The 16,630-nt window shown below is 35.6% G+C and overlaps 1 protein-coding gene across 2 annotated transcripts in view; it reads right to left on the reverse strand.

Annotated features, from left to right (window-relative positions):
* The window catches only part of LOC120515729 (WAS/WASL-interacting protein family member 3-like), a 45,243-nt gene that overhangs the window by 21,299 nt on the left and 7,314 nt on the right, over positions 1–16,630 (reverse strand). For both annotated transcript variants that reach the window (XM_039736987.1, XM_039736986.1), the window contains exon 2: positions 5,579–5,713. In XM_039736987.1, coding sequence (XP_039592921.1) covers positions 5,579–5,674 — 96 coding nt within the window. In that variant the 5' untranslated portion in view covers positions 5,675–5,713. The remainder of the gene's footprint in view (positions 1–5,578; positions 5,714–16,630) is intronic.

The raw sequence follows: 16,630 nt of genomic DNA on the forward strand, positions 1-16,630 counted from the left end.
ACCTGACAAGAGTAGAAACTGATGTGGTCTTCTGCTGTACAGTAGCTCATCCAATTTAAAGTTCAAATGCATTGTGCCCTTCTGCATACTACTGTTTTTAAGAAGTATTTGTGTGTTTTGTGCCCCGTGCTATTAGCTTGAACAAGACATTCTCTTGTCACCTTCCTTATTAACCATGTGTTTTCACCACCAGACCAGTAGCTTGCATGTGTTTTTTTTTGTTTATGCAATATTTGTTCTAAATTCCTGAGACTGGAGGATGTAAAAAAAGTCATGATTCTGGAACCAACAATCATACCATGGTTAGATCAGGTTTTTGTAGTGTTAGGTTGAACAACAACTAAACATTTTATTCAAGTCTTCATAGTACTGTATAGCGTTGTGGAAAAATATTTGCACCCTTCCAGATTTCCTTAATTTTTGTAAATTTGTTACTATGAATGACTTTAAAAGGATGGATATTCAAGCAGTTTGTAATTTTAGGTAAGTGGAACTACAGTAAACATATAACTCAATTTCCAAATTGCTACTTAATCTATTTAAATAATAAAATTATGTAACACTTCTATTACCTGTGCAAAAAGGTAATTTCCCCATTAGCTACTCTCCCAAACAGTAAAAATTAGAATCAGCTGACTGAACATATCCAGCCTTAGTGAACATTTGGAACAGTGGTTATTCTTTCCACTGCAAAAGTCTCCACAAAGGCACAGTGACAACTCATTCAAGTTGCCACAAAGGTTTCCAGAAGAACATCCACACAACTGCAGGCCTCTTCAGCCTTAGCTAAGGTCTATGTTACTGACTCCACAATAAGAAAAAGGCTGAGTAAAATCAAGATTAATTTGACAGCAGCAAGGCAGAGACCTCTGTTATCCAAGAATAACATCTGTGCCCATCTCGCATTTGCAAAGAATTTCCTGGAGGATTAAAAAGACATTTGGAATAATGTTCTATGGACAGACAAGTCAAAAGTACAACTCTTTTAACAAGAAAAGTCCCTCTATGTCTGGCTAAAGCTACTACAGGCCTAGTCAAAGTGCCAACAATCAATGCATGCCTGCAAATTTTTCAATCTGTTTGAATTAAATCAGCTCTGAAAAGAAAAATGGGTTAAGATTTCTCAATAGAAATGTGAAAGACTGATATCATATAACAATATAGAAATTGTTTAGTTGTGATTATTTCTAACAAATATTGTAAGTATGAGGGCACTTCCTTTTTTCACAAAAGTGATAATGGTTTGGATAACTTTGTTCCTTTAACAAAGAAGGTAATGATTACAAAACTGAGATGCATTCACTCAGGTTCCTTTTTTCTAATATTGCATTTCTGTCTGAAGATCTGAGACCATTCATTATGTGAATGAGGATATTAGGAAGAGGCGCATACTTTTTCACAGTATTTTACATATACTGAGTTGCAGCCACATAATTGATTAAAGATGAGGCTATTTGTATTATCAAGAAGGTGTACCTATTACAGTGGTAGCTGATGGTGTATTTTGCTCACTTTGCTTTTTTAAGCTTTGCACAGATATTAAAAAATGTACTCATAATTATGTATTTTTTGAGTTCTGTTATGCATTGAATTATTACTGTTTGTAGGCCTGGGCAATAAATGCCACGATATGAATGATATTTTTTAATAAATCGTTTGAAAATAAAATTATCACAATATATTAATAGGCTATATGCGCATGGTAGTGCTGACATACATACCTCCAATGAAATCTCTGCCAGCTCAGTCACTTCCATTGTGATTTTTGTTTAGTGACAAGAATGTCGGAGAAAAAGAAGTTTAAATTTCATTGTACAGATAGCTCTACAGCTGAACATTGTTGTGTACCTTTATGTTGAGCTTCTAGTAAGTACTGTACAACAAGGTACTGTACTTAATTTTCATACATTTCCCTATGACATGGAAACCCAATCTAAATGGATTGTCGCTACCTGGAGAGAAACCAGCATTTTAAAAATGAGGATTTTCACAAGCTAGGGTCTGTGACAGAGCGGCGGCTGTTGAGGGGTGGGTGGGGGTGGGATTCCTGAGTTGTTTGATTTGAATGGAACAATTTCTTTGTTCTACTCTCAAGACCAGTAATTTGGGAGAGGAGAAAGCAACTGATGGAAGATGACATGCTGGGTAAGGAGGAGGACCACGACTATGCCTCAGCTCCGGATCTAGCAATTGTGGACCTAGCGCTTGAAAACATGTTAGTCTATTAGTGAGGAGATCCTCAAACTGAGTAAACAAATTGAGACCCTTAGAATGAAGCAGTGGTTTGCCATTCACCGTTTTGCTGGCTCAGACAGAGACATTTGCTTATTTACAAAGTAAGATGTCCATTAAACTCATGTTATTATGTATTAAGCTTAACTACATATTTACCTGGTTCTGGATAAAGTTTAATGACTAATAAAAACTTGGTGTAGATGCAATGCCAATTTTGCTGTGCTTATCTGGCTACAGGAACCTTTAGGCTTAGTTAGCAAGGCAGCTTCAGACAGAGAAACATGACTGAAAATACCGCTTTAGTTCTGTTGTGTGTGAGGAAATTAATTTTGACTTTACTTAGTGTTTAAATGTCATTTTGTAAAGTGATATAAACAAGTATTGTCACAAAGCAGCTTTAATATATAACATTACAAAAATTATATCTAGCATATGGCTTGCTGCAGTCAAAAGCACCAGCACAAGCTGCAGCTGGTTAAACAGCACGCTTTATAATCTGACAGAAGTAATAGCTTTATAACTAGCCACCTGTGCACTTTTGTGAACTGTTTGTGCAACATGTTTGAGCAGATTAATTTCCTAGTTTTCTAGTACGTCTGTATCATCTTCCATTTGTTGTTTTGTTCCCCTGTTTCCCCAGATAAACACCAGTGTTTCTGCTCCATTGTTTACCTTCCCTGTCTGTCCTCTGACAGACTGGCTTTGAATCTCTATCTAGATCAGTGTTTTTCAAACGCCAGTGAGGCAGAAATTTCCTGCCAGTCCATGAAAGAGTTATTGCCGCTTCTACTGCTGGATCATGTACTGGAGTGGAGCTGGTCAGCACTGCGTGGGACGATAATTATATGTGGCAGTGTGTAAGGATACATACTGTCCACCAAGGAGCTATGGAGGGGGCAGGTTCATTCTTTTGATGATAGTACACTATTTTTCTAGCATTGCGTCAATTCATCTGTTGACAACACGTGCATATTGTTTTCAAATGATTTGTTGTGGTATTTTTGAAAGCAAATTATTTTTAGTGTCATTGTGATATAAAATGTTAAACCTTACAAAATGGAAAGAAAAACAACAAAACCATTTAACCTTCTTTAAAAGCGAAAACAACAGTCAGAAGAAAAGTAGGGACGATACCAAAAGTAAGCTTCAAGTTTAAAAGAAATAGTGAAAAAAGAATTTTGTTGATACTTCGGAATGTGTGACAGAAATCAAAAAAGAAAAGGAAACTTTGTTAGGCATTAAGAGTACTTAAAGCTTGGTTTCTCTGTAGCCCCTGGCAGTGAACTACTTTGGTTCTATAAATAGCCTATAAATATCTACCATATAGGCTAAAAAATACAACACACCATGCTGACCTCAGGTCAACTGGGTCAAGCCATGGCCTGGACAACATATGTCAACATAAAGTTGATATATATGAAGAACTGACTAGATCAGTGCTCAATGGCAAGTAAAGGAGGTGGTGAGACATAAACTAAAAATAAGCAGAATAAAAGGCTAAATGTATTATTATGCTCTCAGTGTCAATTTTATTGAGAATGAATGAGTACTACCAGAAACTACCAAGAGACAGTTATGCTTGTGAAGTTTGAAAATGATTTACTTTCTAATAACTGTTAAAAATATAGTTTCACTGTTTTAATTTTTAAAGAGCTGTTATAGTAGTCCAGCAGTTACCATTATCCCTCATATTGCCTCACAGTGCCAAGAGAGTGGGGTCAAAAATTGGCGAAGTAAATGTCAATGCAGAGATGAAAACTTCTCCCATTGCCTTCATGGGCTTTTCCTCAAAAACTCAAAATGTTCATGTTAAGCTAATTGATGACTCTAAGCCATCCTGGAGTGAATATAATTGTGTGAGTAACTATGCCCTGCAAAGCACTAGCACATTTAATTAAAAGGGTTTAAATAGTGGATTGATATGTATTATTAATTAAAATAGCTATGATGTTTTAACCTTTACAGTTAATACCTTCTTTGCAGTTAAAAACTAAAGTAAGGCATAAAATGTCATAAAATGCATCTTATATATGCATTACTTTCCCTAGACTTATACAGGGCATGTAAAAGAGCACTTGCATTTTGTTTTGTCACATAGTAATAAGCATAGAAATAATAGTAATAAGTATATAATAGGTAGATAATTAGTAAGGAAATCTGGTACATGTTTTGTTGTCTCATCAGCCCCTAATTGTACTGAAGTGACTATCCTTTAACCACACATATTATTCAGTAATAAATATCCATTTTTTAAATCAAAATTTCTAATTAAAAATATATTAATTATGCACACAGATGCAATAAACATATTGGCTAGGATTTCATCTTTAACTTAGTAACAAGTAACAGAGTATTTCTCTGCTAAAGTCTTTGAACCCCCTGCAAGGAAGCCAGGATGTTTAACATATGGTTTTGGGGCAGGAGTTAAGATGTTCTATTTCACCCATTGGTCTGAAGTATGGCTGTCTGGATTGGCCGTAGGGGTTGGACAGAAAACCTATAAATTTGCTTGCTCAACCACATTCTCTCTCTCTAACCAACATATTATGAAGAAGCATCTCTCTTGCTACCCTGTGAAGATGAAGACAACACAATGAAGAGAACAGCTCAGCAGCCATATTGAACAGACATGTGGCTGAAAGCTGAGCACCAACAATGCCTTAACTAGAGACATTTTAAGTAACTACAAGTCTGTGTGCCACCTGAGCTACATATCACCATTTTATCAGGTTGTATGGTTGCCAATATTCAAATATACTTTGCTTTTTGTTATTATTTATGAATATTATCAGTAATACATTATTTTATGTATAACTTAACTCCTGCTTGTCTTTTTACTACATCTAATTGCCTGAGGTTATAGATATAGAAGGGAAGGTGGGGAGAAGTTATATAAAATAATATCTTATAAACAGTGGTAAGTCTGTGAGTTTAGGCATTCTAAGGCTGCATATTAATAATACAATAGGGGAAAAGTAGAGCAATACATATATTACTCTACCAAGATAAAACACACATAAAGCTGAAAAAAACAGAACCCCCATTAAGCAAAAATGTAATTGTTTAAATAATATACATCATAAAACATACCATATAAGGTTGGTCAAGTACTTAAAATCTTTTTTCAAAAATAAATATAAAGACACACTGAAACAGGCTACAGCATACGTAGTAAACGTACAGTAAACACGTATAAGTGTTTGCCAATGGAGTAGACTTTTCATATATGGTGACAATGTTTTCTGATTAGAAATTATTCCACCTGATCCTTTTTGGAATAGACAGGTGATAATGAAGTAAAATGTTTTAAAGTCATAATTGTATTAATATTAAAAATACTTACCTGAGAAAATGCAGGTGGTGGTGGAGGAGGAGGAGGGCCACCAACGGCAGGGGCAAGGAGTGGTGGTGGTGGTGGAGGAGGTGGTGGGACTGGCATAGCTAGATTTTTCAAATAGTGTAATTTAAAGCTCCTTGCCTGAAACATCAAAACAATCAGAGTGAGTGGTAATGGAAATTGTCAAATGTTACTTTTTTTTTATAATGATTCCAAAATAATTATTATTTGCTAACAAAAAAACATGTTTTTTTTATGTACAAAGGAATCACACACCTGTGTTTCTGTCTAAACCAATATCACATGTATTTCCACAGTCTTTTCAAGATTAATCAGTATAAACTATGGTCATATGGTGTCATCTAAACCCATATATTCTTCAGAATCACTTTATGGTTGAAAGTGATAGTATTTTAGCCTCACACCTGATAGTAATAGCCAGAATAAGATGACGTTACCTCAAAAGCAATCTTAACTTCCTGGTTACATCTTCAAGGCAAAATTAATAAATGACAACAGAATAAAATTATTTTGAAAGCAACTGTACAAATTGTAAGCATGATATTTTACCACTATTGAAATTTAGATATTTACTTTGTCTTCTAATTTTGTGATTGCACATTCACCATATGTCTACATGAGTCTTTCATTTTATTGCATATGCATTTTAAATAAATTCACAATTTTAAATTTGCTGTGTGTGAGAGTGAGCAGGGCTTTCTGTGGGCCCTGCAATAAACTGGCTCACCATCCTAGGCTGGTTCTTTCCTTAGGCATAGTTTTGTTGGGATGGGCTTCATGCATTTGATTAAGGGTGTGTTAGAATGTATTAATGTTATTACTCCTCCAGTTAGTGTTTTTGCTATCAGTTGTCCCTATTAGTTTCAGCAAAAGGCAGAAATGTGGATTTGGAAAAATGTCTGTTTCAATTGGCTCTTTATTATTATCGCACTGCATTGTAAATTTTTTGCGGGAACAAAATACAAACAATATACAGTTCAGTCAGATAGTCTGAAAAATCCATAAAACTAAAAACACTACCTCTTTTTATGTAATTGCTTTAGATTTTACAACACTGAGAAAATGATCTGTCTGTGTATATCATTTATAAAATAAATGTTTAATAGTTATCTAGTGGATTAATAATGTAATTACTTTCTATTCTTAATAAAATTGCATTGCATCAACAGAAGGCAAGGCTATAGTTGCAGGTATTTAAAATCAGATCAATTTGTTAAAAGATCTCTGATTCAATCATCTTTTATCTGGAACCAGAAAGTACGGCCAAAAGTTACTCTATTGAACTATACAGTACTACTTAAAGCAGATGCCCACCCTGTGTATATGAAGATGCTACTGTATAATTAATGGACTGACTGAAAAACTGGATAACTGGGCAATTACATGGACGGGGCAGTAAATCAAAAGCGCTGTCAAAATGTATCAGTTGAAGAGCTCTAAAAACAAAAAAAAGCTATCACATAGTATATTTAAGCTATAGTTCAGCATGGGCTTTTTTGTTTTAAATATTGTTTAGGCAACTCACTGCCCACAAACTTTGTTAGTTGTTTATCTGGCACTTCTTTACAAAGTAGATGAAAGCAGTAGTATCAATTAAACATGCTGTTGCTTCACTGTTTATATCTTTATTGTGTTAGTCCAGTAATTCACCATTTATAGAAAATTTGCAAGTATGACATGATTTGGCTCTCTTATTAGGTTTGAAGTGATCACAGCTGTGGAAAGAACATTAAAGTGGTTCCTTTTTGCTTTTCATTGTCATTTAAACCTGTATCTGCTGTTTTTTTAACGGTTACTATTTGAGTACCAGAGAAACCACTGCAGAAAACAATCAGTTATAAAGATAAAAACAAACAACTATAATAAAGTATATGATTTAAACTTAATACAAACTATAATTTTAATTACAAACTGAAAGCAGAAAAAATAAGTTAATCAAAAAAGAAATTAAATAAATTGCAAAAATTATGAAATGGGTTGAAAAATTAACAAAATCTAGATTGCTGAAAGACAGTAGCTACTTTAATGTGATTTTCACCTATGTGATTATTAGCAGGCAATATGTGAAATAAAAAATAACAGCAAATTTTAACATAAAAAGTCAGTAAAATGTGCTATTTATTATTAAATTCCTATAAAATGCATTTTGTTAATGAAAACAAGTCCCAAGTACCAGGACTGAAACCCCTGTTGAACATCATAATCAACCTAATGTACCTGAAATAATGTTATAACTATGCTGTTACAACTATGTTATATAACAATATTATTACTACTAGCCATGTGCGCCCAACTACGTTGGGCATGTTAAAGTTGTCTGTTTAAACGCGGCTGCCAGTCGTGAACTGGGTCTTTCGTTGCACAGCATTATGATTTTTTATAAGGGAAACAAAATTACAAAAGAAAACCCTTGGATATTGATTCGATAGGAACGGCCTACTCGGAATCACTGTCCGAATCGTAATTATGAGGTGGTGTAGGAGCATTTCTGCTTCTGTCTGTTCACAGTCCGTCTCGTTTTCACAACGCTGTCGTTTCCTCTCACGATTTCTTCTCAACCTTTCTCCAATCTCGCAGGTTGCTTTGTGTCAATCCAAAGAGTAAGGCAATATACACGGAGCAATGGTTATAAAAGGGGGACACATAGGTATCCAGGCTCTTTAAAGCATAAATAGGGATCACTTCACTGACATGTGAGCAAGCCACGGTACAACTGTGAGACATGCAGCACCCGCCGGCTACAACGTAACAATAATAATTTCCGGAACGTGCTGTTACGTTATCATTCATTTTACCCACTGTCTTTCTTTCATTCATATGTTACATAGGCACGTACCTTTTATCTTCAGCAATCTCATTGTCTAACCAGGTCTTAGGAGCTAACACTGTCCACCATCCCCTTCGTTATTCCGGCACATTGTTGGCATCCGTGAGTAACAACAACGTACTAAACTGGAAGGTGGTCTACGCATGAGTGGAATTCGCAGACAAACAAAGATTAAGATCTAAATGAAGATCTCTTTAGTTAATTTAAAGCGCAACAATTTGTTTAGTTTGAATGTCTGTGTTTTGAGGTGTGACTGGCGTACTACAGTCTTCAGTAGTATAACCCTGGAGGAGATTCTTAATGCAATGCCTATGTTTTAGCTGTCTCTCTACTGCCATCTAGTGCTTCTTCTTCTAATTCATTCGCGGACAAAAGATCAAGATCCAAATGAAGATTATATATAGAGATGTTTAAAACTAGGATGTTTTAGTTGCAACTAGAGATGTCACTATACCAGAATTCTTGTATTCGATACCAGTACCTGTAAAATTTTACGATACTCAATATCTTTCAATATCACAGCAAAAATAGAAATACCATTCAATGGTTTTTATTAAAGTTTCCTCCATTATTGAAGTGAACAATATTGTGCCTTTTTCTGTAATGCAATATAAAATATATAAATACTGTACTGACAGTAACAACACCTTTAAAATATTGGTATATACCGTGTAAGGCTTGTATTTTAATGTGTTGCACTGATGGGGATCCCCCTGGTATAACAAGAAATGGGGGAGAAGTTCATAAAGTTTATAAAGCATAATAGCATCACTAACTACCCAATTTATCTTTGCATGTGCACAATCTAAATTTACTCTCTGACATTTTCTGTTCAGTAACTGTTTAATTACTGCATTCCAAGATAATTCAGGACATTTCCATTTAAAGAAACTCTTTATAGCTGTTTTTGTAATGACATACTTTTAAATTTGTAACATTTGCTATTGTAAGATTTTATATTTTCATCATTAGCTGGTTAAAAATTATTACTAAATATTACTGAAAAGTAACAACATGACTCAGATTAGTTCACATTTTAAATGTCAGAAACGCATGGTGCTTCAATTTTCTTTTTTTTAACATTTGTACCAAGTTTAAAGGTTCTTCTGTGAAGTCAAACTTCTAAGTTTTATATAAATCCTTTATTTCAGAACTCCTGTAAAACTGTCTTTGTTTTCTGTTTTCAAGGTTTCTTATGTCAGTGATTACATTTTGTTATTGCTTATGCCAGTGTACAAATACAAAATTTGAAAATTGCTTGGGCTGTCGTTAACCATACTTAATAAATGTATAAATGTGAGACAGCATTACATCTTTAATGTACCATTCAAATATATGATGTGTGCTTTTACCTATACAGTGGTGTGAAAAACTATTTGCCCCCTTCCTGATTTCTTATTCTTTTGCATGTTTGTCACACAAAATGTTTCTGATCATCAAACACATTTAACCATTAGTCAAATATAACACAAGTAAACACAAAATGCAGTTTTTAAATGATGGTTTTATTATTTAGGGAGAAAAAAAATCCAAACCTACATGGACCTGTGTGAAAAAGTAATTGCCCCCTGAACCTAATAACTGGTTGGGCCATTCTTTTCAGCAATAACTGCAATCAAGCGTTTGCGATAACTTGCAATGAGTCTTTTACAGCGCTCTGGAGGAATTTTGGCCCACTCATCTTTGCAGAATTGTTGTAATTCAGCTTTATTTGAGGGTTTTCTAGCATGAACCGCCTTTTTAAGGTCATGCCATAGCATCTCAATCGGATTCAGGTCAGGACTTTGACTAGGCCACTCCAAAGTCTTCATTTTGTTTTTCTTCAGCCATTCAGAGGTGGATTTGCTGGTGTATTTTGGGTCATTGTCCTGTTGCAGCACCCAAGATCGCTTCAGCTTGAGTTGACGAACAGATGGCGGACATTCTCCTTCAGGATTTTTGGTAGACAGTAGAATTCATGGTTCCATCTATCACAGCAAGCCTTCCAGGTCCTGAAGCAGCAAAACAACCCCAGACCATCACACTACCACCACCATATTTTACTGTTGGTATGATGTTCTTTTTCTGAAATGCTGTGTTCCTTTTACGCCAGATGTAGGGACATTTGCCTTCCAAAAAGTTCAACTTTTGTCTCATCAGTCCACAAGGTATTTTCCCAAAAGTCTTGGCAATCATTGAGATGTTTCTTAGCAAAATTGAGACGAGCCCTAATGTTCTTTTTGCTTAACAGAGGTTTGCGTCTTAGAAATCTGCCATGCAGGCTGTTTTTGCCCAGTCTCTTTCTTATGGTGGAGTAGTGAACACTGACGTAAATTGAGGCAAGTGAGGCCTGCAGTTCTTTAGACGTTGTCCTGGGGTCTTTCGTGACCTCTCGGATGAGTCGTCTCTGCGCTCTTGGGGTAATTTTGGTCGGCCGGCCACTGCTGGGAAGGTTCACCACTGTTCCATGTTTTTGCCATTTGTGGATAATGGCTCTCACTGTGGTTCGCTGGAGTCCCAAAGCTTTAGAAATGGCTTTATAACCTTTACCAGACTGATAGATCTCAATTACTTCTGTTCTCATTTGTTCCTGAATTTCTTTGGATCTTGGCATGATATCTAGCTTTTGAGGTGCTTTTGGTCTACTTCTCTGTGTCAGGCAGCTCCTATTTAAGTGATTTCTTGATTGAAACAGGTGTGGCAGTAATCAGGCCTGGGGGTGGCTACGGAAATTGAACTCAGGTGTGATACACCACAGTTAGGTTATTTTTAACAAGGGGCAATTACTTTTTCACACAGGGCAATGTAGGTTTGGATTTTTTCTCCTAAATAATAAAACCATCATTTAAAAACTGCATTTTGTGTTTACTTGTGTTATATTTGACTAATGGTTAAATGTGTTTGATGATCAGAAACATTTTGTGTGACAAACATGCAAAAGAATAAGAAATCAGGAAGGGGGCAAATAGTTTTTCACACCACTGTAGGTTATACTAATAAATATTAGTTTGCCTCAAAAGCCAAACTAAATACAATACAATGTTTGTAGAGTTCAATATCGCAACAAATTACAGTATGCTGTTTTGCTTGTACTGCTGTGTGTTTTGGCGATAATGCATCACTGTTAACATAGTATTAATAGGGAGATGTGTCTGGTCCTTGAAAAACTAAATAACTTTTACTTTGGTATTAACAAATGGAGCAACTCATGTAATCGACTGTGTAGACAAGCCAAATAGCAACTATCTTGCTTCAGTGTTTATTTATTGCAACTATTGTTGGCACTGCGAGTCCTTCCACAAGCCACAGTCATATATATGCAAAAGTGTGGATGCATGTGAGCTCCTCCTCTGCGACCCTGAACTGTATACACTGGTTAGAAAATGGATGAATGCTTAGACTGATAGACATCAGTAGAAGTACTCATTACAATCAGAGAACGAATGTAAAGCCTCTGTTCATATACTGGGATTGTGTAGGACACTATTAAAACGTGATTAATCGTGTTATCCTTTCATCTACTTTTACAAAAATATGTGACATTACAAGTTAAACAATTACACCTAACCTGATTGACAATGTTATTTAATTCTTGAAGCACACACAGATCTGTTTCTAATTTTATAATGAGGAAAAAGTGTCATTAATGTGATCCTCTGTGTGTATTTTTCATGTTTTTATTGCAAATATGATTAGTGCACTCATATGCTGAAATTCTCCTGGATTAATACAAAGCGCTTCCAGACTAGACTTCTGCTGTTTTTCTTTTTGACATCAGTTGCTGCAGTACTGTAGTGTCACTATTACAAACCATTTTTATATGTAGTTTTTACTCATTTTTTTCTCTTGTATTACTGTGCCTTCCAAAGTAATTTGTCTACTTGCAGTCATGCATGAGTGCAGTGCTGACTTTCCTGGTACTATCTATTCTATAAATAAAGTTGGTGCCATTACGTTTTTTGGAACTTTGGTACCAAATTAGTACCAAAATATCAGTTCTTGTGTCAGCCCTAGTTGCGCCTACATTAAGTACATTAAGGAATTATTTTTACTATTGCCTGTTACACAAAATTCCATGCTGCAGGGAGGGCTGCATCTGGTGGCCTGGGGGTATTGGCCAGGATGACTGGCCCACCATAGTCCACAACATATATATAAATATATATCTATTAAAAAAAAAAATCTTGGGAGGCTTGGAAGGAGACAATACATGATCTTCTCGGAAGACAATTTGTGAATTTCCCCTTGGGATTAATAAAGTATCTATCTATCTATCTATCTATCTATCTATCTATCTATGTCCCACAAGAGACATTTTAACGTCCCGCGAGACAAGGCAGTTAGACAAAAGGACAGCTGCTGTACAGGCTTTTAAATGATCAGTGCGCAGTGCAACAAGCAGAACACGCAGCACGGCAGCAGCAGCAGAAAGACAGCAGCTGATCCAACCGCAACTCCTTAGCATGCGGCTGAGACGTGAAGTGGCTGGAGCATAGCACACCCAGGGGGGGATAGGAGAGGGAAGCGAGCAGGGGGCACAGCCCTATAGTATACAGTATATATATATATATATATATATATAGATAGATAGATAGTGGATATCAACCCCAGACACACACAGGCACAGAGACAGTACAAAATATACCTTGTTATTTTTCTCATGGGGCAGCTCTATTTCTTAGCTCCCCACTTCCTGGTATAAGGTACACAGCACTTAATGCTGCTCACTTTCCTTTTCCTCTTCTTCTTTCTTTCTTCTTTCTCTCTCTTTTACCGTCTTCACTCCTCCACACAAGCTCTGTCCTCCACCTCCAGATTCTGGCTCACAGAACGGAGTGAGGCAGTTTATTTTATAGACCTCGGAAGTGTTCCAGGTGCACTCTAATTTTCTTCCGGCAGCACTCCCGAGTGTGGCGGAAGTGCTGTAAGAGTCCTCGAAAGTATTCCACGTGTTCCCGGATCCTCTTCCGGGTGTGGGGGAAGTGCTGCAGTCCATGGCTCCAATAGTGTCCAGGCGACCCCTGCCAGTGACCACGGGTTCCAATAGGGTTGAGCTTCCAAGCTCCAAGCCCGTGGCCATGATGCAATCCAGGGGGCGCTGCCCTTTCATGTCCCAGGGGAGGTATTGTTGTGGATATGCCCTCTCCCCGGGTCCTTCCACCAAAAGGGCGTTCCAACCGGGCAAAGTCCCTGGTCGTCTGTCTCAATATATACAGTATGCATATAATTTTTTTTTGTTGTTAGATAAATGGTGAAAGTTACATTTTTAATAAGCCTTGTTTCAAATAGGTACAGTACAGAAAACAAACAATATGACAAGCTTGTAATTATGAGAAGCATTTTATTTTATTTATACCATATGTATTACAGATAAATATTTTTATACTTTATTTTATTAGTATGGAATTTTTGAGGAGATTTTATTTAATTTTGTATTTTTAAGGTCACTGAACAAAAAGCCTACAGATTTTCATTTTGTTAATAAAAAATGAACAGTTAACACCTGTGGTCTATAGTTTAATTATAAAAATACACTTCAATATAGAACATAAGGTTTCTATGTGTCTGGTTTTGCAGGAGCATTGCATCACCACATGTTTAAAAGAGAAACAGAAGTCATGTCTAGAAATACTTTGTCTTCAAAAAAAGAGAATTTCAGAATGTGACCATGGCAATCATACTTATTATTTAAAAAAAAAGCCAAACCATAAACACAACCTTTCATTATTGTCACTTTGTTCCATTATGGAATAAGTTCATAAATAGCTTCATGCATGTTTTCTGAATGCAGTGATGTGACTGATCAGATGCGAGTTTTAATCGTTCATGATGCAAATGATGGAGAGAAAATGATGACATAATGAATTATTTTTTAACACCATGTCCAACATAGAGGATGGATTGATTGGATGGATTGTCATCCCCAGAAGGAATCAGGAAGATTTTACTACATATTACAGCAACATTTAATATACTTCAGTAGTACATGAAACTTTTGCAAATGGAAAATTCACTAGTAGATGTAATCCACTAAAATAGCATTTGCAAGAAATATAATGTAGATGGAGGTCAAAATCAATCTCCCTCTTAACTCACATGATTCAAAATAAAACGTAAACAGATTTGAACTCGTATTATGTTAATTTATAACTGAGGTTGAATACATTTTCCTAGTCTTGTCTACAATTATTTACTTTCTTTAAGCTTTTGTTTAACCAATTGTACACAAATGCAAATGAGAATAATGTAGATGCTGCTCTTTAAACATTTGTTGTAATTTACAGCCATGTGTCTGCTTCTACGGAGAGAGTAATTAAAGATAAAAAATACTTTTTATACATTTTATTTTCAAAAGCAAGCCCAGAACATGATCTGACCCTGGCTATGACCCTGCATTCAAACAAACAAGGCCAGCTTAGTCAGCAATCTAACTTACTCATCTGTGTGTAGTACTAGGGTGTTGTATTGTGTTAGCCATTATGGATGTAGTGATAAGTTACTTATCTCTGTAGGAAAACCAGAATATGAGTGAAAAATCCATGCTGGGAGAACCTGCAGAAAGACACGGCACATGCTGGGATTCCAACCTAGTCAGATTCCTGCAGCCATGTGCTAGTTGAACTTAATCCTGGACTTATGTCAATCTCTACAGTATTACAATGAAATATTAATAAACATGTAACAATACCAGAAAAGTCAAGTACTTTCTTTACAATTAAGCTGTCTATATAGTCAGTCTAATAATGCATTTAAAAGTGCACTGATTCTTTGAAGGTTAGTAAAATGTTGCTGAAACATTATTGACTGAAGTGTACTAAATTTGCCTCATACAAAAACATGCTTGTTACTTTGCTGTTTAATGATTCACAAAACACTAAGTGGAAATTCCAGTTAAGCAGGTCACAACAAAGGTAATAATGGCACTAGACTAAAACATAACTTATTTTATAAAAATACTAATATAAATAATTTGTTTTGCTGTATATTAATCATCCCTTTCCACTACATTACCAAGGTCTATCCATATTAAATCAAATCTAACATTAAGCAAATACTTAATTTTTGTATTAGCAAATTTAACCAGTTTAGCAAAGCTGTGTGTTTCCAACATGCAAAACAGTACCTTGAGACTGAACCATGCAAATACCACTTAGAAGTTAGTAGTGTGTGCATAACAGTGAGTAGTTAATAATGTGTGTATCATTGTGAGTAGTATATAAGCCCAACAACCTTGCTCTTCAAACATGCTCACAGGGCACCAATGCTTGTCTAACAGCTGTACAAGACTAGGCTTGAATCTTTGCCTGGTCACTGTTTATTTGGAGTTTGCATGTTCATTCCTTGTCTGCACAGGTGCTTCTTTGGGTGCTACAGTTTCCCTCCTATCTCCCAAGGGCATGCAGTTAGGTTAATCTACATTATTAACCTGGTGTGAATGGATATTTGCATGTAATTGAGCCCTACAAAGAACTGGTGCTTCATCTTGGTTTAGTTTCTGCCTTCTTTCTGATGCTGGCCCTCCTTAACCTGTAATTGGATTAAGCAAATTTGAAAATAGATAAAAGAACTTTGCTACTCTGAAAAATAGTGCCTATATACACAACATTCATGATTTTGTACCTTAATACTGGTGAGAAGCCATCTCATGTATATATAAATAACTACTTTTGTAGATGTTCAAAGTTCACAGATAGCTTTTGTTTGTGATTAAAATTCAGCTTCCTCCCCTTAGCTATTGCCTTTGAATTGTGATTATTTGTTTGGACCAAAGTCGTGACCTTTTGATGGAAGAGCTTTTGTTTTTGAACTACACCTTTTCCTAAGGAAACTCTTACTAGATTAGCTATGGGCCTTGGCCCAAAATATTTTGCCACAGTTCTAGCTTTTATACATGTGTAGCAAGCATAAACGACAATAGATGTACTTGCATCTCTATGGACTTTATCTTCAAAACCACTAAATCATGTGTGTATCTTCTCAGTATGACTATTTTTCATCTCAGTTTAAAACTGGGCTAATTTTATGCTATACTAATATACAGGAATATTTTGGACAAAATTGAATAAAAAATAAGCAAGTAAATAAATAAATGTATTGTGAAGTGTAACAGTAAATAAATAATAACAAAATATGTAAGCATATATAATTGTATGGATCACATAATTTTTTGTTGGTTATGTCTTTATGTATGTATGTATGTATGTATGCATGTATGTATTTCATCATTTATT

The sequence above is a fragment of the Polypterus senegalus genome, chromosome 15 (assembly GCF_016835505.1).
Source record: "Polypterus senegalus isolate Bchr_013 chromosome 15, ASM1683550v1, whole genome shotgun sequence".
NCBI lineage: Eukaryota > Metazoa > Chordata > Cladistia > Polypteriformes > Polypteridae > Polypterus > Polypterus senegalus.